Raw genomic sequence first — 11,115 nt, forward strand, 5'->3', positions numbered from 1 at the left:
ATCTTTCTTCTATCATTGACAGTCCCTCTAGGTTGTGGGCTGCTTGCCTGTGTTCCTGAGAAGCATCTACGGTACCAGTCTATAGAGTGTGTTTTCTTTAGTGAATTACCGGTATGTTTACCGGTAATAAACTTGCACTGTTTTATGTATATGTTTGATTACATACAGCCTTGTGACAGTTTTCCTGCATGTCATAAGCATTTGAATATAAATTAAAATGTTAAAATCAAATCTGATATTGTTTTACCTTTTATTTGGTGTGTGGAAGGTGTGCGGAAGAGGGGGTAGTCTTATACGGCGAGTATATAACAAACTCTGTATTTTGAGTGGAAATGTTAGGGGGTCGTCTTATACGCCCAGTCGTCTTATACGCCGGCAAATACGGTACATATGCCTGCATAAACCATCAAAATGAATTCCAGAACAAAGACTGGATTTTCAGAGAATTGCTTCATGAATTCAAAATAGAATGGTGTCTCCCTAGCTGTCAGTGAAATCCAGGATAGCTGATCTCTCTCTAACCAGACCATAGGTCTTGGCCAGCCAAACACAGACATAATAATACAAACAAAGTCAATTCCTTCTTTCTCTGGCTAGAAGAAACCTGGGGTGAAACTCCAAATCCACACAGTTTTAAAAACCATCTCAAAACAGATATAATTCTTGAGTTATTTGGACTAATTTTTAGCAGGCAGTAGTTAGTGCTGGGAAGTCTAAGCTATAGGTTTTTAATTTTAAATAAATATAGATTTGCTTTCAAATATAGCCAGTCATTCAACCTGCTTTTAAAAACATCATTCTATTCATTAAAAATCATAAACTGGATCTGTTTTGACAAATAGCTAAGAACAGAGTTGTAACAGCACCACTCTCACTGGTTGGCAAACAGCTGCGATGAAGCCTTTGAAAAGTCTCAGGAGGAGGTTACAAATTCTCTTTTGAAATCATGATTATGCTTCACGTCATTGGCAAGCTTTGCTTTGATGGTCTAGCTCTGACAAAATGACAGGTTCAGAATTTGCAGAGTTTAAATAAAAACAGAATTACTATGAAGGACTGGGAGGCAAGCCGAAGGCCTTTTGAAATCTGCTGGCCTGGTGTCTACCAGGCAGTAAATACTTTCCTCAGAGGAGAGTACCAGGCTCCATGGCCACCCCCAGCAGAGCCAATCCTGAGAACTGCATTGGAGGCAGGCCCTGCTTCTTCATAGTGAGTGACGGGACACTGTGAGCCTCCCCTTCTTTTTTTAAGTCTCTGGCTTCATGAAACAGAGAAAATAGTGGGAAATAGTGCCAAATGGGAGGTTAGGATACTGGATCCCAGCTCTGGTAACTGCCAGCTGTATGACCTTGGGCAGAACATTTCTCCTTTTTGGGCAATCTTCAAATAAGGCAACTGGAGCTCAGTTGATCAGATCAGACAAATAACCATTGTGCTGAAGCCTGCCAGAACTGAATTCACTTGCACACAGGACATTATCAATGAATATTATAACTAAACAGGACCTTTTGGTGATTAGCTTGACTTTCTCATTTTCCCCCAAAGAAATGAAGGGACCTGTCCAAGGTCACATAATTAGTTAGAGGCAGAATCAGATTAGAACCCAAGTTTCCTAACTCTCAGTTCCGAGCTCCGGCCAGAACACCACATTATCTGAAAAATCCTAAAGAAAGTACATTTTATCTCCTTTGCATCATGTATCTCCCAGACATGTTGCTGAGTTTTGTCTCCATCCTGCCCACTCATCAAAACTACTCTGGATTAAGTAGCTAAGTCCTTCCACTCTTTGCACGCAAAATTCTGCTCGCACCAGTGGCTTCACTGAGACCTGACGCAGGCAGGCTCTGAGCCAACCTTTGCCCAAACTCTAGCTTTAGGAGCAGGAGATAAAGGGGTCTGTGTTCCCTAAGGTGCCCTCACTTTGGAGTCTCACTGAATAAACATCTTTGAGATGAATTTTCAGAAATCACTCCCCCAAGTCAATCTTCCAGGTTATTGAATCATGCAATGGATTCAGTAGGAAGGCTTCTCACGGGGACAGAGAACTTCTTGGAAAGGAACAGGAGAAAGCCCCCGGGTTAGCACTCCTGGTATCTGGTCTCCAGTCAGCACAGAGAGAGGGCTCGACACCTAGCGTTGGCTTGTCAGTGGATGAATGGAGCTCTCATCTTCACTATTTTAAAAACAAAACAGCCGAAACCAGTTTGGCTCAGTGGATAGAGCGTCGCCTGCGGACTGAAAGGTCCCAGGTTCAATTCCAGTCAAGGGCATGTACCGGACACATCCCCAGTAGGAGATGTGCAGGAGGCAGCAGATCAATGTTTCTCTCTCATCGATGTTTCTAACTCTCTATCTCTCTCCCTTCCTCTCTGTAAAAAATCAATAAAAATATATTTTAAAAAATAAAAATAAAAACAGAACAAAACCAAAAACAGCCTCCCCCTTCTTTCTCGGACCCCATCCAAGACACCAGACCCTCCAAGTCTGGAATGTGAACAAATAAGATTAAATGAAACTAAGTACTAGATAAACCCTAAACACCATGCACATGAAAGAGATTATCATTTTTCCCTGCCTGATATCTCCTTGGACATTTTCCAAAGCCCAGCTCAAATATCATTTCCAAAGACCCAGCCAGACAACATGGTTCAAATCCTGACTCCACCCCCTATTTGCTGTGTGACATTGAACAAGTGGTTTGATTCCATTAGGCCTCAGTTCCTCCTCCTACCAATGGGGGATCATAGTAATAACCATTTTACAGGATGAGGGGGGGTGACCCAAGGTCACTCTGGACAAAGACCCCAGAATAGTGCCTGGCAGAGAACAGGCCTCTAAAAGTTGAATGAAAAGCAAGGGAACCAGAGCACCCATCTCTTGAAGTCTGACCCAGCACTTTCCATTCTTTAGTCCCAGCCTCCCCTCACCCTTCTGCCCCAAAGTGGCTAGAAAAACCCGAGCTACCCTGTTCTCACCTTGCTGAAGTCCCCGAGGGCCATGACCTTGGCCACTGGCCACCTGCTGAGCTGCTCCTTCACCCAGAGCTCAAGCTTCTTGTTCCACTTCATGGTGAACACATAGGAGGCATAGGCCAGCAGCAGCAGCAGGCTCTCCCACCAGACAATGAGGCTGTCCAGGAAGAAGAGAATGAGCATCATCAGGTCAAGGATGTAGAAGGAGACGTCACGGAACAAGGGCCACCAAGTGAGGTGGAGGATCTCCCGGGAGAATAGGGCACAGGTGCCGATGACAAAGAGGATGTTGAACACAGCAGAGCCCACAATTGTGCCGATGCCCACATTGCTGTGGGAGATGAAGACGCCGATGAGGGAGGTGAAGAGCTCGGGGGCAGAGCCTCCAGCAGCCATGAATGTGGCACCAGCCACATCCTCAGAGATCTGCAGCTTGTCTGTGATGACACCCAGGGCTGGGACAAAGTACTCATCACACACGATGGCCAAGGCCACAAACACGTACATCATGCCAACGATGTGCAGGACTACCCAGCCCTGCCTCCGCTCCTCCACGCTGAACAGGTCTGGGGGGTACTCTGCCTTAGGGTGGTCTGGCCAGCTGGGGGGCAGCGCCGAGGGACTGGGGCTGGGTGCCTCTGGGAGCGGGGCCGTTGTCAGGCTCGGGGAGGGGGTAGTGGGCATGGCTGGAGCTGGCTCCACACAGTGACGAACCTGGGTGGTTGGATTTGCCCTGATGCTGAGGGTTACTGAGGTGCTTGGTGCTCTGGGAGGTTTCTTCGCCAGCCCCCAGAAGGTGGCTAAGGATAATCCAGTGGTTGGTGCACTGGTTCTGGACGAGGGATTCCTAACCCTGGTGCTAACTGTCACTTGCCCATCAGAGGTGGCTGCAGTGTGCTCTAAAACTATTCCCTGGAAAGTCGTCAGGTTGCTCTTTCCCACTAACCTCCGAGGATTGGTTGAGCTGTTATTGTCCACTCTTCTGGGGGTAGTCAGCGTGTTCTTATCCACTGCACTCCTAGGAGAAGTCAAGATGTTTGTTTCTATGTCATTTATCAGGAAAGTTGGAGTCTTATCAGTTATTCTCTTAGTAGTTGGGGTGGTTTCCTCCACGACTCCCTTGAAGGGGCTGGTCTCCAATATTTTGTAGGTTGCCACAGTTTCAATGTCTTTCACTGTCGTTCTGGGAGTGATCCCATGGCTTCTTGTCATTGTCATGAATGTGGATGGGGCAGAGTTTACTATTCTACCATGTGGGGATTGGGTGTATTTTTTCACCTTTCCCCTGGCTCGAGTTGGGGGGTAGTGCTTCATTTCTCCCCTGGGCGTTGCTGGGGTATAATTCTTTATTGTTGATATGCTTGAAGTTGGGGTGTAGTGATTCAGTACTCCACTTGGTCTGGTTGGGGTGTTTTCCTTCGTTCTGTCTGTGCCTGCTGCTGTTGGGCTGTAGTTATTCTTAGGTTCTGTGGGAGGGATGTTGGCTATTCTTCTGGGTGTATCGAGAGTGTTCTCCATTGTTATGCCAGCTGTTGCTTCCTCCTTGCCCACTGTGCCCTGGGGTTCCAGTGTCTCACCCTCCATTTCAGAACTAGCCCTTGGAGGGTCACTGCTCACCGTCATCATCTCGTTGCTGGGAAGGTCCCGGCTGGCCAGCTTTACAGGGTATTGGGAAGAGACTGCTGCCCACAGTGAGGGGAGGCCCAGAGGGCTCCTCAGGTGCTGGTAGGTGGAACCGATGATCAACATTCCCAGTAGGAAGAGGAAGCGACTCCATTGAAGCCGTTTTGGCAGGAGTAACCGCCTTTCCTGCATCCCCATCCTGATCAACTTCCCCATGATGGCCAGTTATGCCAGGTTACGGAAGGCCTCTCATTCTGTTCACTGAAAGATGGGGGTTGTTCTGGGATTCAGGTTGGTGATCAGGGAAGATTTCTCCATGAAGCCCAGCTAAGAGATATCCACAAACCTAGAGAGAGGGAGAAATTAAATAAGAGAGGTTATCTGTCCCTAAGAGGAATGATGGGGTCCTCTCTGGAAAGAGTATCACTTCATTCAGGGGCCACTGTGGTGGAAGACAGTTGTTTCTGTTAGAACAAAATTACCTCTGCCCCCTGCTCAAGGGGGCAGTGCCTGCTTGGGGGGAAAAGAGCATCTAGACATCCTCGGTGCCGTGCAGGCATGCCAGCAGCCGGAGCTGGTTCTGAGCTGGGTCCACCCAAGGTCTGGCAGCCCTCCTAAGTGCGAGCCTGAAATGCTGGGAGCTCATATGTAGTTGGTGCCCCAGGCCACAGATCTCACCTTATTAAAGGCGCAAGGGAAGTAAAAAGACGTGGTTTTAAGCTCTGGACAAAAAGAGGCAGCAGTGGAAGAATGACAACTCTGCATGGGTTTTTTTTTAGGTGTTTTTTTTTTTTCAGACTTACTTAAAACAATTCCACCATATCGTCAGGGGGATAAAGCGTAAAAGTTAATGTCATGTTACTTTCAACAATAAAGAATTAAAAAAGAAAGTAAAATAAAAAGTTAATGTCATGAAGGTTCTCAGACAGTGTAATGTGGCAGGAGGAATATGGAGAGTGGAGTCAAAGACCTGGATTCCCAGCTCTGCTGCTTGACATCTGTGTCACCCTGGACGAGCTGAGCCTCAGGGCCTCATCTGTGAAATGGGCATAATATATATGCATAGTTCATGCAAAGATGATCTCTGGAAGGACATCTGGAGAAGGGAAACTAAAGGCCAGGGGTCAGTATAACTTACTGTTCAGTTTAACCAGTTAACTTTTTATTATATAGATAGTATCTGTTAAATTTAAATTATTTCATTCAATGGAATAGAAATGACAATAGTAATAATAGTATCTAGCTATGTAAATAGTAATAACAATACCTAGTCATAGGAATGTTGGGAGAGTAAAATACATAAGGTCAGTGAAAAGCACTGTATAGAATCAAGTGCTCCATAAGGGCTATTTTACATAAGGACGCAGGAAGAAAGAACATGAAAGACCCTCAGAGAATCCTCAATTTATCAAGGGCACTGAGGCCCAATCCAAGTAAATATTTGTTAAATCTCCAATCAATGTCCTCAGATTATTACAAAATAGTACCTAGAAATGATCAGTTTTGCATATGAGGTAATCTATTGGAAGGGAGATGAGTAACCCATAGAACCTTAGGTGGTTAAAGGTAGAAGTTACTAACACAGTTTAGTATAACTCCCCATTTGAGACATGAAGAAACTGAGATCCAGCCCTGACCTGGTTGCTCAGTTGATTAAGGTTGTGGGTCCCATCCCTGATCAGAGCACATAAAAGAATCAACCAGAGAATGCATAAATAAAGGGAACAACAAATCGATGTTTCTTTCTCTCAAATCAATAAATTTAAAAAAAAAAAGAAACTGAGGTCCAGAGAGATGTGACTTGCTCAGTGTCACACAGCTAGTGAGTAGCAGTGCAAAGGAGCCTTCTAGTGCCCGTCTTTCCGGCTACCACACTAGAGATGCAAATGCAATCGTCTTAACAAGCACAAGAGGGACGAAAAAAGAATTACAAAATTAGTGATTCTCCTTCTTTGTTCTAGATTCCTATAATTATCTTCCCGCCATCTCCCTGTCCACCCTGTCCCTTACCATAAATTCAACACTTTGAATCTCCTACAGAAGCTTCGGAGGGTCTCCCTCTTTCTGATATGCCTGTGTTATATAACAGAGTTGAGCCGGCACCATCCTACTTAATCACCTACCTTCAAACCTGGACATCTGGGTGTCTTCTCCGTTCTGGAAACTTGTCAAAATCCAGGATCTCAAAGAGTGGGTCTGAAGCTAGACAGCAAGGACTACCCCATTCTCCTGCCCCCAGCTCTCTTATGGAATCCTAGTTGAAGACAGGGTCGGGAGTGAAGGGCATCTCAGGGAAGAATATCCAATCCCTGCTAATACCCCTTCTAAGAAGCTTATCAGGGCCTTGTACAAGTTCTGGGTCTTGGTGCCTTTGCCAGAGACTAAGAGGGTGCACCTTCCATCAGGGACCCAGATGGGCTTGCATAGGTCTCTGCAGTGAAGGGGGAAGAGGGGGGAACTTCTCAAACTTGCTTCTAACTTCTGGGAATGAGAGATGGCCTGGGGTTTCTAAGCTTGTGGGAAGGAAAGATTCAGAATTCGCTCTGTAAGAACCAAGAGAAAGTGCCTGGGGCTTAAGAGATCAAAAGACCTCAGTTAGCAACATGCTCCATTTGCTACTGTGTGATTCTAAATGTAAATGTGGAGATAATAATAGCCACTTACCTATTTGTAGGGTAGATGTGAGAATCATAATTTTAAATGAGGGAATATCAGCTCAATTTTGCTGTGAACTTGAAACTGCTCTAAGAAATAGTCTATTTTTTAAAAGATATGTTTTTAATGAATTTAGAGAGGGAGGGAGAAGAGGAAGGGAGGAAAAGAGAGAGAGAGAGAGAGAGAGCGAGAGAGAGAGAGAGATATCAATGTGAGAAAATGGATCTACTGCCTCCTGTACACACCCAAATCAAGGAGGGAACCCGCAACCTGGGTATGTGCCCTGACTGGGAATGGAACTGGCAACCTGTCGGTGCATGGAACAACACTCAACCTTCTGAGCCACACCAGCCAGGGCAGAAATAGTTTATTTTTTTTAAAATGAGGGAATGTGGGGAAGATACTTTATAAAACTTTAAAGCATTTCACACATGCAAAATATTTTATTACGACTAAGAGGAAGCCTTGGGGAAGAGGGCACTGACAGATCTCCCTAGAGCAGACTAGAACATCCCAAGATACCCCAGGGCTGGAGGTGAATGAAGTGGCAGTGCAGTGAGGCAATTGGGGGGTCTCATGACCCCAGCCATGGACCTGGCAGCCTTTTCAATCATTCAGCTAAGTCTGCCTGATACTTATTGGATGCTCCTTTCTCCCCGTCCTGTTTTCCCCAAGGTATATGTATAGCCGCTTTGATTATTTTCAGTGGAAAGAGCAGGTAATCCCTGAGAGCCTCCTCACTACCCTACGTCCCCCCAAGTGGCCTACGACAGTGGGAAGGTTCCCAGCTTCCTCTCCAGAGCACACAGAGGTGCCACCCACTGTGGAAGAGCTGGCTTCATCTCTGGGTGTCCTGAAGTCACTCTGAATGTCGGAAGCCTGGGTAGAGGGGCTGACCTCTGCTAGTTACATCCTTGCCTCCAGACTCTTGCAGGCAGACCCAGACCTAGTTATTTCCCTTCTCCCACAAACTCTATAACACCCTCTCAGTCTTGCCCAGAAAGATGGAAAAAGGAACCCAATTCACACAGTGGAATAATTTAGTCCTAAAAAGAAATGAGCTATCAAGCCATGAGCAGACGTGGAGGAAACTTAAATGCATATTACTAAGCAAAAAAAGCCAATCTCAAAAGGTTACACAATGTATGATTCCAACTATATGACATTCTGAAAAAGACAAAACTATGGAGACAATAAAAAGATCTGTGGTTGTTATAAGTCAGGGGAGAGGGAGGGATAAAAAGGCAGAGTACAAAGGATTTTTAGAGCAGTGAAACTACTCTGGTATAATACTATAATGGTGGATACATGTCATCATACATTTGTCAAATCTATAGAATGTATAACAACAAGTGTGACCCCTAAGGTAAACCAGAGGCTTTGGGTTATAATGTGTCAATGTAGGTTCATGGATTTATAACAAATATATCACTCTGGTGTGAGATGTTGCTAGTGCAGAAGGCTCTGTGTGTGTGTGTGTGTGTGTGTGTGTGTGTGTGTGTGTAGTATATGGAACTCTCTGTACTTTTCACTCCATTTTGCTATGAACCTAAAAATGCTCTAAAAATAAAGTTTATTGATTAAAAAATAATCCCTTATCTTTTAGAGCTACATACTGAAATATTTATGGACCAAATGATATCCAGTCTAGAATCTGCATCAAAATAATATGTTGGGGAAAGTGGGTAGAGGTATAAATGAAATAAGATTGAGAATTGAGTTGACAGAAGAAGCTGAGTGAAGGGTACATGAGGATTTATTATGCTATTTCCCCTATTTGTGTCTAATTTGAAATTTCATTGTAACAAATATTTTAAGAAGAGAGAGGGGTCACAACTATTTCTTTAGACACCCCCTTTGGTGAAAATAGTGGAATGTGGTTTGGGGCTGGGAGAAAGGGGAAAGCCTGGAACTTCAAGTATGGTTTGGGAATGGGCAAGCTCTAGGCTAGAGGAGGCAGGAAGAAAGACACCGGCAAAGGATAGTATAGGAAAGTGAAAGGGAAAGAACAGAAAAGGGAGATGGGCTTACTGCTTCCCCCAACCCTCTTTCTTCCCCTTTTCTTCACTTACTCGTTCCTTACCCTTCACCTCTGTGGATGAAAAATCATCTTGGGCCGAAACCGGTTTGGCTCAGTGGATAGAGCGTCGGCCTGCGGACTGAAGGGGTCCCGGGTTCGATTCCGGTCAAGGGCATGTGCCTTGGTTGCGGGCACATCCCCAGTGGGAGATGTGCAGGAGGCAGCTGATCGATGTTTCACTCTCGTCGATGTTTCTAACTCTCTATCTCCCTTCCTCTCTGTAAATAATCAATAAAATATATTTTTTTAAAAATCATCTTGGACTTAACAATGAAGATTCCAGGCACCAAATTATGAAATTCCGATTCAGTCAGCATGGCCTGGGAGTCCACATTTTCCATACGGGCCCTGGCAGGATTGCAGGTATGCACTTCCCCTGAGCCCAGTGCTGGCCCTGTGAGCGGGCTGGTATTCCTGTCACTGACCTCTGCTCTGCCCAGCTGAAGACCAAACCACTGGGCTTTCCAAGTTTCTGGGACAGCACCCACTGCTTCAAAGCAGAGAAAAAGAAAGGGGATGATAGATTATGTAAAGAGGTTGTTTCTTGATTTCCTTTAATGTGTGTGCGGAAATACGCAAATGATGAGGGTCTCTTGATTGGGGGAAAACAGAAATGCATTAGCCAGCGATGGCTTGAAAGACATCTCCTTTCAGACCTTCCAGCCTGGCCAGTGTGGCTCAGGGGCTGAGCACGGACCTAGGAACCAGGAGGTCCCGTTGGATTCCCAGTCGGGGCACACGCCTGGGTGGCGGGCGATCGCCAACAGGGGGCGTGCAGGAAGCAACCGATGGATGATTCTCATTATGGATGTTTCTCTCTGAAATCAATAAAACATATTTTAAAAATTAAAAAATAATAAATAAGGCCTTCTAACTCTTTCTGCTGATGTTCTCTGACTTTATATTCACTGAACAACCTTCTGATTTTAATGGGACTCTACTAAGAATTTTAAAACAAAAACAAAAGCACTCACTGGTAGCCCTGAGTGACGCAGTCCTCTTGGCAGTTCTACCTTTTGTGGTCGGGTTTAATACCTCGCCCTTGACTTCCCTGGACTCCCGAAGGCCTGAATGCAGGAGAACTCGGTCGCCAAGATCTCACCCCCATCAGCGAACTAGTAAACCTCAGCTTTAGGGCCGAGATAACAAATCAGTCCACGGAACTGAGTGGAAACTACCAGGACAGCGACCTGATGGCTGAGGCACCAGCACATTCGGGGCAGCGAGACAACTCCTTTCCCGTAGGGAAATAATTGGAAATTCTGGACTCTCCCTCGGCTCCCCTGAACGAGGGGTGGGGGTAACGAGAGCCACGTGCTGGGGAGGCCAGGAGGAAAAGTCTCGCCATGTAAGTCGGCCCAGGTCAGCTAAGAAACACACACAGCGTGCTTAGTCTGAGCACTGCCCGGCAGTAATTGTAGTTTACAAGGGTATGAAGAGGACGCTGTCGCCTGGTTCAGAGAACATGAGGGAGGGTCCGTAGGGGGCGGAGAAGAGGGGGCAACCATCAGAGAGGGTTGGGTTGGTGGCACCGACGGGGCCGGATGAGCAGGAGACAAAAGTGCGAAGAGGTCACAGAGCTTCGGGAACCAGGGCCAGGTGGGCAGGAGGCCAGAGGTAAATGGGGGAAGAGCCTGAGAATGGACGGGGAGGACGGAAAGGGGGGCACACAGCTCAGCCGCGGCGACAGAGGAGTGTTGTGAGGCGCGGGGTCGTCACGCAGGCAGCAGCGAGGACAGAGGACCGCGCCGAAGAGAACGCGCCCCGAGCGTCCTCCGAGCTGGA

At 46.3% G+C, this 11,115-nt stretch overlaps 1 protein-coding gene across 5 annotated transcripts in view; it reads right to left on the reverse strand.

Annotated features, from left to right (window-relative positions):
- SLC24A1 (solute carrier family 24 (sodium/potassium/calcium exchanger), member 1) overlaps positions 1 to 7,248 on the reverse strand; it is a 35,948-nt gene extending 28,700 nt beyond the window's left edge. For 3 of the 5 annotated variants that reach the window (XM_015568503.1, XM_015568504.1, XM_015568502.1), the window contains exons 1-2: positions 6,719 to 7,246; positions 2,976 to 4,941 (exon numbers count right to left, since the gene is read on the reverse strand). In XM_015568503.1, coding sequence (XP_015423989.1) covers positions 2,976 to 4,811 — 1,836 coding nt within the window. In that variant the 5' untranslated portion in view covers positions 4,812 to 4,941; positions 6,719 to 7,246. Of the gene's footprint in view, positions 1 to 2,975; positions 4,942 to 6,718 lie in introns of all 5 variants that reach the window. The other 2 variants (XM_015568506.1, XM_015568505.1) reach the window with 2 other exon arrangements.
- Between the last annotated feature and the right edge of the window lie 3,867 nt (positions 7,249 to 11,115).

Source organism: Myotis davidii, unplaced genomic scaffold (assembly GCF_000327345.1).
Source record: "Myotis davidii unplaced genomic scaffold, ASM32734v1 scaffold461, whole genome shotgun sequence".
NCBI classification, from domain to species: domain Eukaryota; kingdom Metazoa; phylum Chordata; class Mammalia; order Chiroptera; family Vespertilionidae; genus Myotis; species Myotis davidii.